At 39.1% G+C, this 24,503-nt stretch overlaps 1 protein-coding gene across 2 annotated transcripts in view; it reads right to left on the bottom strand.

Moving 5' to 3' along the window:
• PIBF1 (progesterone immunomodulatory binding factor 1) overlaps positions 1–24,503 on the bottom strand; it is a 152,503-nt gene that overhangs the window by 32,112 nt on the left and 95,888 nt on the right. The window contains exons 10-13 of one of the 2 annotated variants that reach the window (XM_042867776.1): positions 24,207–24,372; positions 15,366–15,516; positions 6,750–6,840; positions 2,816–2,918 (exon numbers count right to left, since the gene is read on the bottom strand). In XM_042867776.1, the coding sequence (XP_042723710.1) occupies positions 2,816–2,918; positions 6,750–6,840; positions 15,366–15,516; positions 24,207–24,372 (511 nt within the window). The remainder of the gene's footprint in view (positions 1–2,815; positions 2,919–6,749; positions 6,841–15,365; positions 15,517–24,206; positions 24,373–24,503) is intronic. The other variant, XM_042867777.1, reaches the window with a different exon arrangement.

Here is a 24,503-nt window from a genome sequence, read left to right as displayed (position 1 = left end):
TACTCCATAAAAAGAATCTTACAAAGAACACTTACTGTAGTTTTCATAATCTCCCTCCTTTCATATAGTTTTAGAAAGTTTGTATCATAACTACTACAGATCAATCCCAGTACTTAATCTGAGTTCAAAACAAAAGTTGGTCCAATCACTTTGTCATCAACATTCAATCTGTGTTCTAGATTCCACGTAGATGTCTTAACTAACTGTCAATGAAAAGAATAATGGACTACCTGAGCTTGATGTAGATTGGTTTGGTCTCTGAAACAATCAATCAATAAAGCAGGTACCATCAAGTAAAAAGTCATCCTAGCTCAGGGGATGCAGTAGAAATAGCAAACTGAATATTAAGAAATAAAAATCATAAAGATAACAACAACTTGCATAAGATATGAAATACAGATAATTTACAAGAGAAGTTAGTTTCGTGGGAAAAGTTGATACTAGTAGGCAAATTACTCTTAATAAGCAGCAAATAAACCCTAGAAACAACACAACCCACAATTGCAGAGATACAATAAAACTGAATATAATTTTGAAGAAAACACAATTTTCAGTAATGTTTTTGTCCTCTGCTTGAAAAGTCAGATCGTTAGTTTGTACACAAGAACAGTGAGCTACTTCCTAGCTCATAAGTGTAAAAAGTCTGTATGTATATTGAGTGGCAAGCAGAATGGTTGAAATAATACGTATGAAACTAAAAATCCAATAATCATATGTAAAAAAAATAAAAATGAAGCATTTACACATTAATGCCAAATATGAATTAAATAGAAAGCAAGTTTTAAAAGATTTATTATTTAACCTTGTAAGAACTTAACAGGCTTAGTAGCTGCTGTGCATTAGCTAAAAACTGTAAGATATTTAACTTATTACTGAGTCATATCCTGATTTAAAATGCACAATTACATTATAAAAGATCAAGAAAAGGCTACATAACATCCCATGAAAATTCTTCTATTCTTCCTAAAAAAAAAAAAAAAAAAAAAGGGGAAGTTGTTCTAATGGAATTTTGCAGGAATTTGAATGAAAGTCTGTAATTCTAAATCTTTCATTACTGATCTAGAAACAAATGTAAAACTGCAGCAGGTAAGAAAAAAGTCTACAAAAGTGGAAGCTAGACATTTATATGGAGAATAAAGCACAGATTTTATTAATGATTAAGAAAACTATCAAGGATAACACTGGATTCACCAATGCCCCTGAATCTTCAAGTCAAGAACATATGGCAGATATGTTTTACTCAAATACAAATTACTAACATGTATCTGGAAGAATGTATTAAAAAAAATCTAGTATTAGCTAAAAATAAATAAATAAACATTCACTGTTGACATATATTTGATTAAAATTAAACTAGATATATGTGATTACCTGTATAAAAACAAACACATAAGTACACATGTATTTTTAAACATGCAGACAATTCAAATATCTGTACTGTAAAGTACTTACATTGAATCACAGAATTATAGAATCACAAGTTTGGAAAGGGCCTACAAGATCATCTAAGTCCAGCCGTCCTCCCATCACCATTGCTACCACAAGCACTAAACCATATCTCATAGCTCCTCATCCAGATGCCTCTTGAACACCGCCAGGGACGGCGACTCCACCACCTCCCTGGGCAGCCATTCCAGTGCCTGACCACTCTCTGAGAGAAGAAGTTTCTCCTTATGTCTAACCTAAATCTCCTCTGGCACAACTTGTGGCCACTTCCTCAGGTACTGTTTGTTGCCTGGGAGAAGAGGCCAAATCCCTCCTCATCACAGCCTCCTTACGTGAAGTTGTAGAGTGCAATGAGGTCTCCTCTGAGCTTCTTCTTCTCCAGACTGAACAATCCCGGCTCCCTCAGCAGCTCCTCATAAGACTTGTGCTCCAGACCCCTCATCAGTTTCACTGCCCTTCTCTGGACACATTCCAGGGCCTTGATGTCTTTCTCGTAGTGAGGGGCCCAAAACTGAACACAGTACTCAAGGTGTGGCCTCATCAGTGTGGAATACAGGGGGATGATTACCTTCTTGCTCCTGCAGCATTTGTAATGCAGGCCAGGATAGTTATCCTAGTTTATAATTACCGTTAAAATAAAAAAAAAGCAGAAACAACCAAAAAAATACCACATTTCCAAAGCAGGTAGCCTTGAAATTTCATATGGTGGCACTACCTGACAGCAAATCAAGAAAGAGTTCCTTGGTTGCTAAGAGAAACCGGTAAGATAATCTTAAAAATATTTCAAAAAATTAGTTCAGCTTAATTGAGGAAGATTGCAAAATGATTATTTTACAATGTTTATTTGCCAAGTCAGTGTAATATGCAATTTCAGCTATTACGTACAGATGTATTATGAAATTTAACACGTTATAATACCTCAAAAAAATTGAACTTTTTTTTTTTTAACAGCTTATATCAAACGTTCCTTAGATTTGTATATTTGAAAGACTCAAAGTAGAAGAGGATTTAGAGAAATATCTTCAAATGTGATTTAAGGGCAGAGCTTTGTAAAATATAATGAAATATTTACTGAACAAACTAGTTTGGCTAGCTGGTTTTTTGTTCAGAAATCAGAACGTTGTCTGTCTGGTCTACATTCCTGTTTAGCCTACAAAGTAATCCCGTTTTTGATCTTCATTTCAAAATACAATATAAACTTCTTTCAGAACATTTACCATGGAGTTTTGGTTAATTATGAGGCTTTTTTTTTTTTTAAAAAAAAAAAAAAAATCAGATAATAAACAGTGTTTAGAAAATATTCCATTTTATGTACAGCTGTTCCACTATGTTTATAGTTTCTACACTTTATTTTTTAGCAATAATTTACCTCTTGTGAAATCTGTCTTACTTGTTCCTTCTGATGTTCCAGATCTTTTACAAGCAACGAGTTTTGCTTTTCTAGCTGCAGTAGCCTTCTTGCCAAGTGAACACTGTGCCAAGAAAAACAAGCTCAAGTTAATTTTTTTCAAACTATGCTAAATAAATTCTCACAATTGTACTTCAAAACTCGATTGCCTTAATTTTATACTAATACATAAACTATACAGTGAGACCATGCATAATCTAAGCTAACAACGAAAACATTACAGACTTCAACAGCACTGAAATAGCATTCCTGTAGTGACACCATAGTAATATTTTTAAAAAAGTCATTATTTATATTATTTGTAAAATACTTTATAATTGCAATAATCATGTCAGGATATTTCAACTAATCATGAATATTTACTTTTTTTAAGCTACTTTAAGGAATCACCATAAGTGCCATCTGCTTAAGTCAGTTTTAAAAATACATACAATGTATATCTTGTAGAAAAGCAACAAAAAATGAAATACTTGATCATTTTCTAAACAGACAAAATCATTTTGTCTGACATCTACTATGCTAGTTAAATGTCATTACCACTTTATTATTTTTATTTTTTAAATAAAAAATAGATCCACAAAAGAATTATTCAGCTGTGTAAGCACTACAACTTCTTGCATACTTCATGTCCAATATTAGAAGACTCCATCATCAATTCAATAGCATAGTTCCATAGACAGTAATGGGAAGATTTCACATACCTGGAAAGAGGCTTTGGAATTATATTTAACCCAGTCTTTTAATTTGTTATTACAGTCACTTAGCCCTATTCAATAGACAGGAGAACCTGAACATATTCCACTAAAACAGACTCTTGGATGCACTGAAATGTACTCAACTTCACTGTCTGTACTAATCAGAATTAAATTGATTACAACGGCTGGATACTAAGTCTCTGTCCTAAGGCTATGGTCAGATATCTAAATTTGTATTCAGATATTTATATTTATCCTGTAACAAGTCCTGTCATCTTTGCAGCATTCAGAAGCTTGGTAACTGACTGTAAAAAGATATACAACTCAAGAAAGTATCACTGTATGCCTCCATATTTAAGTAATCTAGCTACAAATCAACATACTTATCCCTTTACGTGCCTTAACCACTGAAATAACAGCTCTATACAACAATCTATTGTTTCAGTCAAATGCATGCCATTTTTTTCCAAAACATCTACATTGAAGAAAAGAGAGGAGTCACTCCAGTTCAGATCTTAGAATTAATGTATACCTTCCATACACTGAAAATGTGTACCTAAGTCGACAAAAAAATAACAAGTTTTGGACTATGATGCTGAAGATGTAAGAGTATAAGTGGTTTAGAGCTGACCAACTGGGAGGTTTTATTTGTTCATAAGTTGAGGATTAAAGTTAGATGTAAAGCTAGATCAGTATGTATTCTTTCTGAGAAAATTTGAGAAGTCATATTCACCACCTCCCTCTCTGTAAAAATGAACATACTTTTAGATTTGGTAGAACTGTTGATTTTAATTTCTTGATATTCTGTGTTACAATCCTACTCTCACACAGATTCTCTTTCACCTTTTGTGAGACAAATGACCTGAAATTGGCAATAGCACTCACTAGAATGTTGGTTCTCTCTCAGTTCCTCCAGAAAGAGTATCAGACTGTATAAACATTAACTGAGAAAAACAGCCTTCCCCAAGCTAGTTTTTCTGATTTTAGCTTACGAGTTATGAGATGTGCATGAGGATCCCATCTAGCAAAAAAACAGAAGTCAAACACTTCTGTAATATCTAGTCAGGGATCTTACATTAGACATTTTACATCTTACATTAATGTTTGGAGCACAAGGGGAAACAGCGATACCTTCCCATTGCAACTTGGGGAATGTAGAATCATAGAAATCATTAAAGTTGCAAAAAAAATAATCAAGCCCAACTGTCAACCTATCATAACCACACCCACTAAACCATGTCCTTAAGTGTCACATCTATACATACGTAGCCCATCATACTTATTCCAGTTACAGCTGTTCAGTGAACTTGATCAGAATGTGCAAGGATTTAAAGATAAGCACAAGTAACTATGTTAAGTATGCTTTTCGGTTTGTTTTTTTTTTCAAGTAGCTTAAATTTAAAACATAAAAAGGACAAAGGTCCTTGAATGTGTAAATAAACTAAACTGAACCTAATATGGTGAGGAAAAAAAAAAAGAAAACTCAGAAAACTTCTGAAATTTTAAGAAGTTCTCAGAAATTGGCATTTCCAAAGATGTTCTGGACATTTTTTTATTCCACTATAACAGAAACTAAACTCAAGAATGTGGTAATCCCAAACAGTTTTTAGGCACAGTGGAGGAGTTAATTTGGGCCAACAACCATTGTCATTCACATGCAGCTAACCTACACTGAGAATTCAGTTTTGTGAAAGTGTGCTACTACATGCTATTTCATCTCAGTGCTCGAGAATGTTCCCAGAAATACTTAATTTACTAGTATGGGTGTATGGCACTTACATACAAATACATGAGACAGTTGTTTCTGGCAAGTAAAAGCAAAAAAGTATAGACACCATCATGCATTACGCTTGAATAGACAGCTTTGCCTTTTTTCTAGAATTCTACTTAAGAGGGCTGCTCCAAAAGCAACGCATCCTTTTTTATTATATTGTCTCACAGCGACAGAGGCAGATGGTGGTATGGCAGCAGAACACTGCCATCAATATTAAGTTCCATTTTGTTCCCACACAACAGATGGCAGCAGAGGGGCAGTCTGACAAAATGGAGTCTGATGTGGGAGTGCATATAAAGCAAAGGTGTGGAACTGAATTCCTCCACAAGGAAAAAAAAAAAATCATACCCACTGACATTAATCAACACTTGCTGAATGTCTACAGAGATCAAACACTGGATTTGAGCACAGTTTCAGCAATGATGACAGTGACGCTAGGTCACCTCCAAAATGATGGCTGATGAAAAACAGTGTTTTGCAGTTAAGGACTTGCTCTATCACATAGTGTTATTGTGCTCTTCGTGGCTGTTATAGTTTCTATGGAAATAAGTAGAATGCATTACTTTTGGAGTGACATAGGTGGTATAAAAAGAAATTTTACTAAGGAACAGTATGATGAGGCATACAAATGCTAAAGAGCAAATTAAGCTATGCTAAACTTCAGTACTGCATAAAATCTTCATGATCCTTACAGCAATATGTAACTCAATACATGACAGGTCTGAATCTGATAGACAATACCGACAACATTTACTAAATTGGAAAAGGTCTTAAGCAATTGAATTTGCTCTGAGCAGGGTGCTGGACTCCACTAAGTTCCACGTGTTCCTTTCAGCCTAAATCATCCCGCCATTACATGATTTTGATCTTAGGTTATGTTTTCCTTTTATATTATTTGGGTATATTTTAAACAACTGCAGAGTATTTTTTTTTCTGTCACAGTTAAAAAATAGTATAAATCATGTCAAATATTGTAGATAAACCTACATTCCCTATCTTTCACAATGAGCTGTAGCCTTTATGCACACAGTGAACTATTTGAATGTCACCATTATTTCTTAAAGCCAATGTGTTGTATAAATTTATTATTTAAAAATGATTATGACCAAAAGGTACGTTATTTGGTCTACATGTTATTTTTATCTATTAATCAAATGGTATCAGAGAAAACTGAAAAACGTAACTGGAATCAAATGCTGTGTATGTAAAGATAAAACAATGCTCTTAAACTTTACTGTTCTTAATTTCCTGAAAGATATGTATTAAATACAGTACGTTATCTTCATCCTATTTCTGTATTCTTAAGTAATTAAGAAACTAGTCATTTTGGTTAACATAAAGAGGTTTTTAAGATTAAACATGCTGTATCTCTCTTCATCTAGTACTTTGTCTTGAATGAGTAAATTCAGAAAAGCCACTTGTTTACCTTTGCTTCAGTCGTCTTTTGGCTGTTGTAGGAACATTAGCACCATACCCATATGAGAAGAGAACCCTTTCAGCTTCAACTTCATTTTCCACTGCAGAAAATTGCAGAAAGGTACTATTAGTAAGATGTCCTTGTAAGAAAATAATTAGAATGCAAGAGCTTATAAAGTTACACATATGTTTTTTTTCCTGGAACCTACATTTTCAATTGTGAACTGCTATAGCCTCTGGTGCTTCAGTGGAAGAGTTTTGTTTACTATTAGCACTGACACAGTGCCATACATTCATGTTATATTACAGGCAGACTTCTCACTTTAAAAAAACAACAATTTATATTAAGAAATAATACAAAAGCAAGATAAAAATTCAGTGACTTTTCATATTCATATGTATGGTAACAAAATAGTAGTAGTAGTAGAAATTTAATTTGGCAGTAAAAAGTTAGTTGGTGATTTTTTTCTCCATAAATAATTCATTTTTTGTGTATTCATGAGGAAGTAGAGGAAGATAAAATCAGGTAGTGTTTAAGACAAATAGAAATAAGCAAGTCCATGGGATCAGAAGAGACAAATTCAAGGTTGCTGAGGAAACTGATGTCACTGTGTCTCAATCATTTTTGAAAGACCGTGGCATTCAAATATTTCTTATTGTCTGCAGAAAACAGATACTGTATCTGTCTTCAAGGATGGCTAGAATGAATGAGAAACTAGTCAGCCTCACACCAGCCTCTCAAATTCCAAGCATGGACAAATAGGTGGTTGGAACAGCTAGCAAAAAGAAATCATGTCTGACTAATTTAATACTCTTTTGTGATTAAACGAATGGCCACACCTTGACTAGGGTGAAGACAAAACCTTTGGTACAGTCTCGCATAGCCAAGTCTCTCTTAAAGCCAAGCAAGGTATGGACTAGGACCTTCGGGCTCAAATAATGGTCATTAGTCATACAGAGTCCAACTGATAGTCATTTACTATTGGAATCTCTCATGTTAATACCATTCAAAATCTTTACTAAAAATGCAGACAGTAGGATATTGTGCACCTTCAGAATGTTTCATAAAGCTAGCAGCTTAGGGAAGTGGTAAGATAGATCAACCGGGGGACAGAGCTGCTAGTCAGAGGGACCTAAAAAGGCTGGAGAAAAAAAATAAATGTACGAAAAATAACATTAAGGTTAAGCAAAGGCAAATACAGAATCTCACATCTGGGACCTAGATGCTAACACAGTTTGGGGATTGACTGTCTATAAAACATTTTGCAGAAAAAGATCCAAGGGTTCTAGAGGACAAGCTGATCATAAATTGCCTTGTAGCAAAGGACAACTACATCCAAGGCTGTATTAGCAAGAGCACAGCTGGATGGTCGAAGAAGGCGATCCTCCCCATCTACTCAGTATTTCTGGGGCCACATGTGGCTATGCTTAGTTTTGGGCTTCCTGGTGCACAAAAGATGTTGATGTATTGGAGGAAGTCCAGCAGAGAGTCACCAGGACAATGAGAACACTAGAGCATGTGACATACAAGTTCAAGCTTAGAAGAGATCTTGTTGCTCTGTCCCACTACCAGATGGGAAACTACAGTAAAAACAGGAGACAGACTCTTCTCAGAAGTGTACGGTGACTGGGACAAGCAGCAATCCTTCTTTTAGGTAACAAGTTCAATACTGTATTTCTCAGAAAAATGTCAAGGAAATCCTACCCTATAAATGAGTATCTACCAGTAATATACATATAAAAGTCATATCAGGAAAACAACATAGCATGTACCAACCCAAAATAATCTCTACCAGGATATGCTTGTGTTACCTTTTCTTTCTGGGCTCTTCACCTGACTCTGCAGTATACGATAAACATTTACTAATTAGGGACACACTCATTAATTTCATTCTTAAAGTGTGATTGAGAGGATACAGATAGCCTTAATTATTTTTCTTAAAAAGATGCCAACCAGTAAAAACCAAGGAAGTCATAGAATCACCATGGCTGGAAAAGACCTCCAAAATCATCCAGTCCAACTGTCCACCAGTATGTTTCTACTAAACCACTTCCCCTAGTACAATATCTAAATGTTTCTGAAACACTCTCAGGGACGGTGATTCCACCAGCTCCCTGGGCAGCCCTGTCCACCACCTGACCACTCTTTCAGAGAAGAAATTTTTCATATCATCCAACCTGAATATCCCCTGCTATAACTTGAGGCCATTCCCTCCAGTCCTATCACTGGTTACATGACAGAAGAAGCCAAGGCCCACCTTACCACAACTTCCTATCAGTCACAGAGAGCAATATGAAGTGTGCTGTGAGCCTCTTCTCCAGACTGAACAATCCCAGCTCTCTCAGTAACTCCACATAAGACCAGCGCACCAGATCCCTCATAGCATCTGCCCTGCTCTGGACATGCTCCAGAGCCACGATGTCTTTCTTGTAGTGATGGGCCCAAACCTGAACACAGTACTTGAGGTGCGGCCTCACCAGAGCAAAGTACATAGGGATGATCACTTCCCTGCTCCTGCTGGCAACACTATTTCTGATACTAGCCAGGATGCCACTGGCCTACTCGGCTACCTTGAATGTTCTGACTTAATAGGGACCTTTAAGTTACAATCCCCCTGCTATAGGCAGGGACACCTCCTTCTTGACCAGTGGCTCAAAGCCCCATGCAGCCTGGCCATGAATGCCTCCAGGGAGGGGGAATCCTCTGGGCAACCTGTTCCACTGTGTCACAATAAAGAATTTCTTCCTAATATCTAGTTCAAATCTACCTTCTTCCAGTTTAAGGCCATTTCCCCTTGCCTTGTTGCTGCATGTCCTTATAAAAAGTCCCTCCCCAGCTTTCCTGTAGGCCCCCATCAGGCACTGGAAGGCCACTATAAGATCTCCCCAGAGCTTTCTCTTCTCCAGGCTTAACAGACCCAGCTCCATCTTCCTGCCCCTGGGGGGGAGGTGCTCCAGCCCTCTGATCATCTTTGTGGCCCTCCTCTGGACATGCTCCAAAACTCCATGTCCTTCATGTGTTGGGATACTCAGACAATCAAATAATCAAAATAAAATACCTAATCTAAAACTAAAATTTTCCAATGTGAATATCTTACATTGAAAAGGAAGAAGAGAGAAATGCCAAGAAAGCTTATTGTTATTCACATGGAATATGTTATTCATGCACTTCAGCAAGGGCGTTGGACTAGAAGATCTCAAGAGGTCCCTTCCAACCCCTACAATTCTGGGATCCTGCAAAATTACTCAGTTGCTGTAAGGAGTGGCTATATAAATTCTTGATCGTTTCCTGAAGAGGCTGTTTCATGTTACTTCAATATTAATAAAGTGAAGCATACTGATGAGGGAATAAACGATAAAAATGCAGTGATCCCTTCCACATTTACATTCTCTGAAGTAAGATCATATGGTTACATGACAAAATCCACCTCACGTGTACAAATACAAAGCTTTCTAAAAGGTCCACAAAATTTGATGATCAACCCCTCACACTCCAACACTCCTAAACAACAGAAACAACAGTGAAACAACAGAGGCTTCATAACCCACAGAAAGGGAAAAAGACTTATCACACTGTAATGTAAAAACACGATCACAAGACTAAAAAGCAAAATCTTGTTCTCATTATAGCTTATAGGAAATTCCCACTGTCTTCCACATCGTGCATCAGCCTATATAACATTCTTTGAAAGACTGGAAAATTTCTAGAATGCCTTAAATTTGAAAATCATGTAGTTTTCCTTCATTCAAATATTTTTTTGACCTTCTGTTACGACATGTAAATGCCAGGTCTTAATTTAGGAAGTAGGAGAAAGTATGTCTGTATTCTTCAAATATTTTGAAAAGAAGTAAGGCTTTTATTTTCTCTGATTTACCTCAGAACTTCAACTTAGTGCTGGAATTCTGTCATAAGTATTACTTCTAACTTTCAATGTCAAAGATACAATAGTAAGAATAAGCAATTATATTAGTTATATATATATAGTAAAAATAAGCAATATATTGAAATAATCAGAACATCATAGAATAGTTTACGTTTGAAAAGACCTCAAAGATCATCGAGTCCAACCACAACCTAACCACACTACCCTAACTCTAACAACCCTCTGCATGTGCCTGACTACCACATCCAAACTGTTTTTAAGCACATCCAGGGATGGTGACTGAACCACCTCCCTAGGGAGCCTATTCCAGTGCTTAACAACTCTTTATGTAAAGAATTGTTTCCTGACATCCAAACTAAACTTACCCTGGTGCAACTTGAGGCCATTTCCCCTCATCCTGTCACCAGCGAGAAGAGACCAACCCCACTCTCACTGTAAGCAGCTTTCAGATATCGGAAGAGAGCAATAAGGTCTCGCCTCAGCCTCCTTTTCCCAGACTAAACAGCCCCACTTCCTTCAGTCTCTCCTCGTAGGGCATATTCTCCAAGCCCTTCACAAGCCTTGTTGCCCTTCTTTGGACCTGCTCCAGCACCTCCATGTCCTTTCTGTACTGAGGTGCCCAAAACTGAACACAGTACTTGAGGTAAGGCCTCACCAGTGCTGAGTACAGGGGCAGGATGACTTCCCTATCTACTCACCACACGATTCCTCATACAAGCCTCATACATGGCCACCTGGGCTCGCTGATGGCTTATATTCAGCTGACTGTTCATCAGTACACCAAGGTTCTTTTCCATCAGGCAGCTTTCCAGTCACTCCTTCCCAAACCTGTAGGGTTGCCTGGGGTTGTTGTGACCAAAATGCAGGACCTGACACTTGGCACTGTTGAAACAGTTAACCTTGGCCCAACGATCCAGTCTATCCAGGTCCCTCTGTAGTGCCTTTCTCCCCTCTGGCAGCTTAACACTCCCAACTTGGCGTCATCTGCAAACTTACTGAGGGTGCATTCAATCCCCTAATCGAGATCATTATTAAAGATATTAAACAGAAGCAGCCCCAGTACTGAGCCTTGGGGGACACTGTTCGTGACTAGCCACCAACTAGATTTAAATCCACTGACCACAACTCTTTGGGCCCAGCCATCCCCAGCCAATGCTTCACTCAGCAGAGTATACACCTATCCAAACCATGGGCAGCCAGCTTCTCCATGAGAATGCTGTGGGGGACAGTGTGAAAAGCTTTACTGAAGTCCAGGCAGACCACATCAACAGCCTTACTTTCATCCACTAAGCGGGTCACCTTGTCATAAAATGAAATCAGGTCTGTCAAACAGGATCTACCATTTGTAAACCCGTGCTGACTGGTCCTGATCCCCTGGTTGACCTTTAACTGGTCCATGATTGCTCCCAAGATTATCGATTCCATAACCTTCCAGGCACTGAGCTGAGACTGATAGGACTATAGCTACCAGAATCATCTTTCCAGCCCTTTCTAAAGATAAGCATCACATCTGCCAGTCTCCATTTCCCCAACACATTTCCGGTTAGCCAAGACTGCCAAAGAATGATGGAGTGTGGCTTGGCAACCACATCGGCCAACACCCTCAGCACTTTCTTCACAGTGATAACAATCTTCCTCCCTGGGTAGTCATGTGAATAGGTGGCTTATGGTTTCTCCTTGTCTGAATGGCCCACGTGATTCACATATCCGACTCCTCTCCATCCCTGAGGCTTTTTCTAGACAGGGAGCATGGATGCAGAGCAGTTGTCCTGACAACGCCCACTTAACATCAGCCACTCTCGTGAGAGCTGCCGGGCTGCTCTGTTACCTCAGGGTTCCCTGATCAAAGAACTGACTGAAACCCTCCTGTACCTCATGGTCAATTACTGCGGTTCTGGCTGGAACAGCTTTGAAGCAGCGAACCTTGGCGATCAAGCAATATTATTGTGCTATATCTCCCTTTTTACCTCCTCAAAATGAACCAGAATACAAACTGTTGTTAAATATACAAATTGTTGTTAAACAAGTGCATTTGTAAACTTTGACTTCTTTAGGTGATCATACAATGACTTCACAAGAATCACAAGAATCACAAGGTTGGAAACGACCTATAAGATCATCCAGTCCAACTGTCTCCTCATCACCATTGCCACCACTAGCACTAAACCATATCACGCAGCACGTCATCCAGACGCGTCTTGAACACTGCCAGGGACGGCGACTCCACCACCTCCCTGGGCAGCCATTCCAGTGCCTGACCACTCTCTGAGAGAAAAAGTTCTTCCTTATGTCCAACCTAAACCTCCTCTGATACAACTTGCGGCCATTGCCCCGTGTCCTGCTCGTTGCCTGGGAGAAGAGGCCAAATCCCTCTTCACCACAACCTCCCTTCAGGAGGTTGTACAGTTCAATGAGGTCTCCCCTGAGCCTCCTCTTCTCCAGACTGTACAATCCCAGCTCCCTCAGCCGCTCCTCATAAGGTTTGTGCTCCAGACCCCTCACCAGTTTTGTTGCCCTTCTCTGGACACGCTCCAGGATCTCAACATCTTTCCTGGAGTGAGGGGCCCAAAACTGAACACAATACTCGAGATGCGGCCTCACCAGTGCTGAGTACAGGGGGATGATCACCTCCCTGCTTCTGCTGGCCACACTATTTCTGATGCAGGCCAGGATGCCGTTGGCCCTCTTGGCCACCTGAGCACACTGTCGGCTCATGTTCAGCCGAGCATCAACCAACACCCCCAAGCATCAACCAACACCCCCACTTGTGTTGGAAGGGACTGTAAAAATCTAGTTTCAACTCCTGCAACCATGGACAGAGCTGACACCCATTAGATAGGCTACCCGAGGCCTTGGACACCTTCAGGGGTATGGCATCAACAGTGTCTCTGTTCCAGCGCCTCACCTCTCTCAGAGTGAAAAGTCTCCTCCTAATATCTAACCCAAATTACCCTCTTTTAGTTTAAAACAGTTCTGCCTTGTCCTATCACTATCAGGCTATGTAAAAAGTCACTCTCCATGTTTTTTTTTTTTTTATACGCACTCTTTAAGTACCAACATTCTGTAGCTTACAAATATAATTAGAACATTATTTAGGAAGAAGTTAAGAACTATTCAGTTTTGTAAAAAAAAAAATTTACTACCATAAGGTGAATGAGAAAATGCGAAGCACTGTAAGCAGAAAACATTATTCTTAAGTTCATTTTCACCTTGCAAAAAAATATCTACAGTGTATTAAATGAGCAAAAGTACACACATCTGCACACCCTAGTTATTGAAGGCTGCTAGATGCCACTAAATCCCACTAATGCATACTTAGCTGTAAACTAATGTTTCCATTTAAAGTTTATGTAACTATCTCCTACCTGTAAAACATCATTTATAATTATTCTTTTTAGAAGAGAAAATGAAGACAGAAGGGCAAGAAGATCCATAAATTAGTTTGAGAAATTAAAATGGCCTATTATCATCATACACTGGCTAGAAGACTTCAGGATTAGAGTCCTAACTTTGAATTAGAAAACAGCTGCTTTGTTGATTCACCTAAGGTAAAGGAGATGTCTCTGTTTCTGACCCCAGAGATATCACAATTTCTACTCTTTGAGAACAGATATTGTTATTTTGGCCAACCAGAGAGGAAAATTTTCCAAAGTAATCAGATCAGAAGCAAATCACTGGTTTAGTACTTACAGCAGGATGAATTGCCATTAGTAATTAGAACAGATTGATTTGCCACTAGCAATGACTTCACAGAATCACATAAAATTAGAGAATCATAGGGACTGAAAGGGATGTCTGAAAATCATCTAATCCAGTTCCCCTACTAAAGCAGGCTCCCTAGAGTACACTGCACAAGAAAGTGTCCAGGAAGAAATCTCCAGAGTATCTCCAGTAGAAAGAGACTCCACAACCTCTCTGGGCAGTCTGTTTCAATGCTACGGCACCCTCAAAGTAGACAAGTTCTTTCTCATGTTCATATAGAACGTCCTGTGATCCAGTTTGTTCCCATTGCCCCTTGTTCTGTCACTGAGCACACTGAAGTTGGCCTCATCCACTTGACACCTGCCCTGTAGGTATTTATAAGCATTGATAAGATACCCTCCCAGTCCTCTCTTCTACAGGCTTAACAGTCTCAGGTCTCTGAGCCCTTCCTCCCAGCGGAGATGCTTTAGGACCCTCATGATCTTTGTGGTCTTCAGCTGGACTCTCTATAGAAGTTCCCTGTCGTACTTGAACTGGGGAGAAAGAACTGGACATGGTACTCCAGATGTGGCCTCACCAGAAACAGAGTAAAATTATTTAACACAAGAAATAACTTTTTTCCCATAATTAATTAAAAAAAAAAATCACATTTATCACTCTGCTATATTATTAAACCTATAGTTGCTTGTCAGCAAAGCTTCCTGTTACTCAAAATATTTGATAGAGGAATTCTAAAAACAAAACAAAACAGAAACCCAACAAACTCATAATCTTAATGAATAATTAGAACAGGCAAAAGAGAAATGAGGGGAAAAAATGAGATGATTTTTAACATCCATACGTCTAACATCATGTTTATTTGATAGATATTTAAAAATATATGTATATAAACTTGTCATTAGTATTTTCTATCAAAATAACTATATCTTCTTAATTTTTAGGCATGAGGAAGGAGAATAGCAGACACTAAGTGCTGTAAGATATAAGATATTGCCAGAATTCTAGAAACACCTACAGATGTAATTTGTATCAGAACTTACTTTCTGCTGTCTGCATTATTATCTCATCAAGGTCTTTTTCAAGTTTTTCGTAAGTATCTAGTCTTGCCTGAAACTCAGAATTCTGTGTTTGAAGTTCAATAATGCGTGTTTCACTAGAAGACTGAAGACTGTAAAATTCCTTGGTGAGCACCTGTGAGAATGAATAATGAAAATATCACTGAAAACAGCATGACAGCTGTTTATGAAAAAGGTGAAAACCCACATGTAAATTAATCAGCAACAGAATACCAAACAACAATAATGTATCACATTTGATGCAACTTTTGCACAGGTACAGTAAAATAATTGAAAAAAAATTAGTTCTTTTCAGCTATGTTATCTTGCACAGACTACACTCTCATGTCTTATAACACTTTATAGAATCATATGACTATTTGAACTTGAAGGGACTCTTAAAGATCATGCAGTCCAATTTCCCTGAAATGAACAGGGACACCTACAGCACTATCAGTTTGCTCAGAGCTCTGGGCAACGTGTTTCAGTGCTTCAGTCTTACCATAAAAGACTTCTTTCTCATTTCCAATCTAAATCTCCTCTGTTGTATTTTGAAACAATTCCCTCTTGTCCAATCACAGCTGACCCTGCTAAAGACTCTGTCCCCTTTCTTATTGCCTCCCCTGTAGATACTGAAAGGCTGTTATCAGGTCTCCCCAGAATTTCCTAATGCCTTTGTCTCAACTTGGAAAAATGGCAGTAATTTTAAAGAGCAGTTACAACAACCAAAGCAATAGTTACAAAAATTAATAGAGAAGTTAAAAAAAAAAAAAAAAAAAGACTGTTTCTTTTTTGTTGATTCAATTACATTCATATACCAGTAACCAATTTACTAGATTGGTTCCTTTATGGAATAGTAAATGCACAAATAACGAGATTTGTTATTTAAGTTATATCAGATTCTTATTATTCACTCATTATTGAAAAGTAATACATCATGAGCATTTGCAATTAACGTAAATACTTAACCTACCAACATTTTACAAAAAAGGGACATATTCAAAGTTAAAAGTTAGGAAGTTCTGTATACAAACTAAAGCTTAACAAGAAAGCTAAGTGATATGGTGCTTGAAAATAGAAAAATACAACATTGACAAATAGCGTAAAACCAGCTGGAATGAAAATCTTCGTTTAGTGAAGTAGCAATCTATGTACTGTGTACACAGCAGTAATGCTGTATGCAGTCAGAAATACGAAGCTATCCACAGTATTTAGGGAAATAAGCAACACAAATATAAAAACATGGAAAGCATGTTTTTATATCTATTATATGATATATATATCATCAATCTATTGTCCTAGAAGGCTACATTTATAGGTCAAATTTTGGCAACATATAAAACAGTTTCATAGTTTAGGATGTTTAAGAGAAACTATGCTGAAATCCAATTAAAAACAGATTTTTTTCATGAAGCAGCTACAGCTCTATAGCTGAGTCCTAAGTTACTGGCGACTACATTAGTCAAAATTGATATGCTGTACAATATTAACATTAATACACTGATCGTGTATTTTAGAAAAGAAATATAAGAAATCAGTCAAAAGGAACAAATGCAAAAAAAAAAAAAAAAAGGATTTCAAGTGTTTAAATTCTGCAGTAATTCTCTGTAACGAGAAAGCATTGGTTTCAAGGCATATCTCTATCAGGAAAAGGAAGTGCCAGGAGAACTAATACAGCTGAACGCCACATATTCAAGAGTTTATTCAAATCAAATAAATATCCAAAGAAAATGGAAACACAACTCAAATGCAACTTCCTTACTCAAAGTTTAGACATGTCTGTGCAATTAAAATTTATTTAGTAACCTCAAAGTCTAGCACAGCTGGCACTCCCAGTGCTCATGACCACAACTAACCTCATCAGCCAGGATCTGAATGTTCCAATACAGACAGAACAACAAGAAATTACATTTCATCTAAAGCTTTGTTTCCACTCTGTAAGTGTTTCCACTCTATAGCTCCTTTTCATAAACATCCCAGTAATGCAGAATCTCCAACAACAGCATATTTCCCCCCCAAAACAAAGACTGAACTAGCTGAAATCTAGAAAAAAAGAGTTCTTATTCTGTTCTACTAAGTTTGTGTAGCCTACTGTCTGTTTTACACACACTGTCAATTTCATTTAAATCTCACAAATTGGATGCTGTGGTATGTTTTCAGGACTAACTTTGAACAGATGAAGAAATTTTGTTTTGATGTAAGTTTCCTCTGCTGCCGACTGGACATATTTTCAATACTACAGTTAGTCAAACAGGATATATTACATTTTTTGAAAGTACATATTTGAAAGAGAATAAATTCTAAGCTTGTTTAGATAGAAAGGTCCAACTCACTGAACTTCATGTAAACAGATGTAGTGGGTGTAAGTATCAAAATGCTGCAGTCTCTTGATTGTGTAAATTTTATCCATAGTGCATATAGCGTATTTGCACACTAGTGAAATTTTATATACATGTCTTAGATTCATGTGGGCTAGAATTGTTTTTTTTAGAGTGTCTGGTACAACACTATGTTTCGGTTCCAGGAGAAAAGCAATGTTGATAATAAATTGATCACAGAATCATCAAGGTTGGAAAAGACCTTCAAGATCATCCAGTCCAACCATCCACTTATCACTAATAGTTCTCACTAAAACATGTCCCTCAACACAACATCTCAACATTCCTTGAACACCTCCAGGATTGGTGAGTCCACCACCTCCCTGGGCAGCCCATTCTAGTACCTGACCACTCTTTTAGAAAACCAGTATTTCCTAATGTGCAGCCTAAATCTCCCCAGTACAGCTTGCAGCTGTTCCCTCCAGTCCTATTACTAGTTACACAAAAGAAGAGATTGAGCCCCAGCTCACTATAACCTCCCGTCACGTAGTTATAGAAAGCAATAAGGTCTGTTTTTGATGCCATTGGCCTTGGCCACACTGAAGGCTTATGTTCAGCCAAGCATCAATCAATATACTTCAGGTCCATTTCCTCTACACAATCTTCCAGCCACTCTGCCACAAGCCAGTAACATTGCTTAGAGATGTTGTGGCTGAAGAGCAGGACCTGTGCACTTGGACTTGTTGAACCTCACCCCATTCACCTCAGCCCAGCGATCCAGATCCCTCTGTAGGACCCTGCTGCGACCAAGCAGATCGACACTTCCTGCCAGCTTGATGTAATCTGCAAACTTACTGAGGGCACACTCAATGTCCTCACCCAGTTGATCAATAAAGATACTGAAGATACTGAGGACAGGCACCAGTACCGATCCCTGGGGAACACAACTCGTGACTGGTCGCCAGCTGGATTTAACTCCATTCACTACCACTCACTAGGCCTGGCCCTCCAGCCAGCTCCTCACCCAGCACACAGCTTACCTGTCCAAGCCATGGGCTGCAGCTTCTGCAGGAGAATACTGAGGCAGAGACTGTGGGAGGCTTTGATGAAGTTAAGGGAAATCACATCAACAGCCTTTCCCTCACCATCCAGGCAGGCCACTCCATCATAGGAGATCATGTTGGTCAAGCAGGCCCTGTCCTGCACAAATCCATGCTGGCTGTGCTTGATCCCCTGGTTGCCTCACACATACTGTGTAATCTCACTCAAGATGATCTGCTCCATAACCATTCCTGGCACCGAAGCCACGCTGACAGGCTGTAGGACCCCAGATCCTCCTTACAACCCTTGTAGAAAAGTCAGATTGGCAAGTCTCCTGTCTTCCGGGACCTACCCAGCTGACCAGGAATGCTGACACATGATGGAAAGCGGCTTGGCTATCATCGCCACCAGTTCCCTTAGCACTTTCAGATGGATCTCATCCAGCCCCATGGACTTGTGGCAGTCCACATGGAATAGTAGGCCTCTGACTGCTTCCTCCTGAATCATGGGGGATTTATTCCTCTACCCATCCGAGACTTCCTAGTCAGTGAGTAGAGTACCCTGATGATAACTGGCTTGACTTTTAAGGACAGATGTAAATAAGGCATTGAGAATCTCAGCCTTTTCCCTATCCTCGGTGGCCACATTTCCAGATGCATCCAGTAAAGAAAGGAGATTCTCCTTGGTCCTCCTCTTACCGTTAATAAATTCATAAAAGATTTTCTTGTTCCCTTTTACCCCAGCCAAGTTGAGTTCAAGCTGGGCTTTTGCCTAATTTTCTCCCTGCTCATCCTACCAACTTCTTTGTACCCTCTCCAAGTTGCATAGTGCAGAGCCAAGGCCATTTTTAGCAAAGGCCTCAGGGAGCTAGGATGGAACAGAATTAGGACAGCTGACTAAAAATGACCAAAGGGATATGCCATTCCTTATGATATCATGTAGAAGCAGTTCTGAAAGAGGTGGGAGTTAATATCTCTCTCTTCCACTGCTCAGGTGACTAGCATGGGACTGATCAGGTATGGTTAGCAATTGCTTGTGCATCTCTTGTCATGTATGCTCACATAAATATATAAATGGTCATAACTATTGCCCTTCTCCTTTTCTCTATCCTTAGTAAACAGTTTTATCTCAACCCCTGAGTTCCACTTGTATTTCCAGATTCTTTCCCCCATCCCACTGGGAAGGGCGGAAATGAGCAATGGACTGTGTGGTGCTTAGCCACCTGCCAGGTTAAACCACAACACTATGTTATTGAAGTTAGGCTCTTGAATTTGTGATGTATTTTCAAGTGCTGACACAATACATTGGTGTTTCTGAGGTATGTTTTCTTTTTTTTTCCCTTAATATCATTTATTTTACCTAATATATTCTATTCTTTTAGGTATTGGAGGGCCACTATAACATTCCCCAGAGCCTTCTCTTCTCCAGACTGAACAGCCTCAGCTCTCTCAGCTTCTTTCATAGTAGAGGTGCTTCAGCCCTCTGAACATCATTGTTGAAAGTTTTTTAAAACAGGCTGTTTTACAAAGGTTGTCAATGCAAACCTATAATTATACTGATACTATTTTTCAAATTGTTTTCCAAAACTTAGTTTTATCATTACTTTTATTAAGGTTGTAGGCTTCATATTAATGTTCTCGTAACTGTTGTGGATAGCAAAAAGGAAGAGATAATACAGAAACAGTAATTTCTTGAATAGAATCATAGAAGTTGGAAGAAGCTCACAAGGACCATCGAGTTCATCTATCTGCACAGGGCAAGCTAAATCCATATCTAAGAGCACTGTCAAACACTTCTTGATCACTGATAGGCTTGGGGCCACAAAAGCTTCCCTGGGGAGCCTGTTCAAGTGCTTCATCAGTCTCTCAAGAAATAACTTTTTCTTAATATCATAAAATCATATCATAGAACAGCCTGGGTTAAAAAGGACCACAACGATCATCTGGTTTCAACCCTCATGCCACTTGCAGGGTCAACAACTACTAGACCAGGCTGCCCAGAGCCACATCCAGCCCAGCCTTGAAGGCATCCAAGAATGGGGCATCCACAACCTCCTTGGGCAACCTGTTCCAGTGTGTCACCACCCTCTGTGTGAAAAACTTTCTCCTAATATCTAACCTAAGCCTCCCCTGTCTCAGTTTAAAGCCATTCCCTCTTGTCCTGTCACTATCCACCCATGTAAACAGTCATTCCCTCTCCTGTTTATATGCTCCCTTCAAGTACTAGAAGGCCACAAATGAGGTCCCCCCAGAGCCTTCTCCTCTCAAAGCTAAACAAGTCCAGTTCCCTCAATCTTTCCTCATAGGAGAGGTGCGCCAGCCCTCTGATCATCTTAGTGGCCCTCCTCTGGACCCACTCCAAGAGCTCCACATCCTGCACTGGGGAGCCCTGGCCTGGATGCAGTACTCCAGATGGGGCCTCACAAGAGCTGGCTGGGGGGGGGGGGGGTTGGCGGGGGACACAACAGACACAATCACCCCCTGGCCACCCCTTTTTTAAGGCAGCCCAGGATTGTGAGAATCCTTCTTTGTTTTTTGGCTCAAAGCTTGCTTCCTGAGGTATTTCTTGTGATAAGACTGACTCATCTAGGAGATGAGTGATGGGTGTTGCCATGTGGCAGTCAACATAGCTCTGTGGACAATTTTACATTTGAAAACATTTCTTTGGAGTTGTGTGCCTTTGAAAGATAGTGCTCAGGACTGTTTACTGGTGGAAGATTTAGCCTGTGACCAAATAACTCCAGCTTGCTATGGGAGACTGGGGGGTGATGCCACTGTATCCTGTGAAGGCAAGATATAAGTGTGTGCCTCCCTGCTCCCTTTTACCTGCTGGCAAGGCCCAGAAGATGCAAACAAAGAAGTTTCCTGCTGAGATCCCAGAGCCAGAATCTGCCACTCCAACTAGAGCTGACTCAACCACTTTGGACTTATTATAAATAAGTTTGTACTACCATTGAAAAGTTGCCATCATTGCCGTGGTCACCATCATCGTCAACAGAACAACAATGTCTGACAGCCCACCACTACTGAAGATCAATGACTGAACTATGTACCACGCTGGATTCATGGTGGTAACTATCTCCCTCTTGCTTTCTATAAGGACTCCTTGCTTCCTCTTTCTTGTCTTTTCTATCACCCTCCTTCCCTTCCCCATTACCCTAATTCATAGTAGTGTCCATCCTCCCCTTCTCCATCTCCATGATTACTATCTGTAATAAACTAGTCAGACCAACATTTGAACTGCTGTTTCTCAATCTCACACCAAATATACAGATATTAAAAGAACCTCCACTCCCTCCTATAAATTGGAGCAAGACAAGGATGTAGTTGGCTATCTGGACTGCAAGCGCACACTGCTAGCTTACGTCCAGCTTCTCTTCCACTAGGACCGCCAAGTCCTTCTCCACAGGGCTGCTTTCAAGGCGTTCTTCCCCTAGTTTGTATAAATACATGGAGTTGCCCCAACCCAGGTGGAGCACCCTGCATTTGGCCTTACTGAATCTCAGTAGGTTCACATGGGCCCACTTCTCCAGCCTGTCCAGGTCCCTCTGGATGGCTTCCCTTCCTTCCAGTTATTGACTGCACCACTCAGCTTGGTGTCATCCACAAACTTGTGAGGGTGCACGTGATGCAATTGTCTGTGTTATTGATGAAGATGTTGAAGAGCACTGATCCCAAGACAGACCCCTGAGGGACACCTCCATCCTGACAAAGAACCATTGGCTGCGTCCAATTCCTAATCCATCAAACAGTCCATCCTTCAAATCCACACCTCTCCAATTTAAAGCGAAGGATGTGGCAAGGGACCATGTCAAAGGCTTTGCAGAAGTCCAGGTAGATGACATCTATTGCCCTTCCACCACCCATGATGCCATCACTCCATCATAGAAGGCCACCAGATTGGTCAGGCAAGATCTGCCCTTGGTGAAGCCATGCTGGCTGTCTCAAATCACCTTTTCATCTCATATGTGCTTTAACATGGTAACCAGGAGGATCTGCTTCATGATCTTCCCAGGTACAGAGGTGAGGCTCACCAGCCTATAGTTCCTTGGGTCTTCCTTTCTCCCTTTTTTAAAAATGGGAGTAATGTTTCCCTTTTTCCAGTCACCAGGGACTTCACCAGCCAGCCATGATTTTTCAAATATGGAGAGTGGTTCGGCAACCACATCAGCCATCTCTCTCAGAACCCTAGGATGGATATCACCTGGCCACATGGACTTATATACATTCAGTTTCATGATGAGGTCTTGATCTTGTTCCATTGTTACAGTGGGACAGAATCTGTTCCACTTCCTCTTGGTGTATGGATAACCTCTAATAAGATAACGGCTCTTGTCATGAGCTAAGAGTAGCCATAGCAGGATAGTGCTTAGGGCTGTCCACTTCCAACTGCTTTTCTGTGATCCTTTGTGAAGGTAAAATTTTTAGTCATGTAACAGTACTGAGTAAGTGCGTCCTGAACGAAGTAAAAGAAATAGCTCTTCTACAGAAAAAAAAAAAAAAACATTCATTTTTTCCACTTAATTTTAGAAGGAATGAGTTAAATAAAAAAGGGTTTTAATTGCCACCTATTAATGAATGCAGAGCTGTTCAAGAGAGCTAGCAAGCTATTACCCTTGTGTGTAAGGGAACTCAAAACAGCTTATTTTTCATCTTGCACAAATAGATTCTGAAGGATCTGCCAGAGATCAAATATCCATATCTAATTATGACAAACTGGATTCCTCTGGATATGTCTCCTACAAAAGAGTCTGAACGAACTTCTTCTAGCAATACCACTATAATAAAAGGACAGTAATAGAAGTTCTACTAAATCAGTTTGGTTTACTCTACTGTTATTAAATAATGTAATAGACTTTACAAAGTTCTCTATGCTTCCAAGGAACGTCTATGCTTTTAAGAAGTCTATATACTTTCAAGAGAATTTCACCATATCACCATTTTTTTTGCTCTAAAATTGTTCTACTTACTACTGGTATTGAAGTTCTAATACATACTTGAAAGAATAAAATAGAAAGACATTTTCTTATACATTATGTGTTTAGCTTTCTAAAATGGAATTAATAAGCAGTTTTATACAAGCCAGATTAAAAGACAAAGGATTTATCAGTAAGGATGCATCATAAGGACCTACCCTTTCCAACTGAAGTATCTAATGCTAACATATGACATGCAGAGATAATTTCTATGATGGATACCGTTAACCTAACACACACGTCTTAAACATCTCACCATAAGAAAATGTTTTGCTTTCTTCTTTCCTTAGTTTTCCCTAAAACAGTATAGCTTGGTAAGCTTTTTCAAAATGTTCTGCTTCAGCACTGTTTGGTGGAAATACTAACTCAACCACGTACATCTTTTGGTGATGTCATCTTTTCTTCCCCCCCCCGGCCCCCCCGCAAGTTTCTTCATTTTGAACTATAATTGAAAACAACTTTGTAATGCCTCATTAAGTATTAATAACATACCTCCAACTTTCTCTGATATTTCTCACATTCTATTTGGCACTGTGAAAGATTCTTAGCTGTTTCTTGTTGCATGAGTTGAATATGTTCACTTTCAAAGGACTTTAACTTACTTTGGTGAAGAAGTTCAGATACTTTGCTTTCTGTGCCAAGCTGCATTTGTCTATACCTAAAAACAAACAAACAAAAACAACAACAACAACAAAAAATTTTGAATCTTCAAAACATCTGCTTGTTCTGTTTTGAAATTTATACCTGAAATGAAATTGAGAGTATTTTTAAGAGTTTGGTAAATACAAG

Source organism: Lagopus leucura, unplaced genomic scaffold (genome assembly GCF_019238085.1).
Source record: "Lagopus leucura isolate 7727_CA_CO unplaced genomic scaffold, USGS_WTPT01 Super-Scaffold_100001, whole genome shotgun sequence".
NCBI lineage: Eukaryota > Metazoa > Chordata > Aves > Galliformes > Phasianidae > Lagopus > Lagopus leucura.
This window is presented reverse-complemented; position numbering and strand designations above follow the sequence as displayed.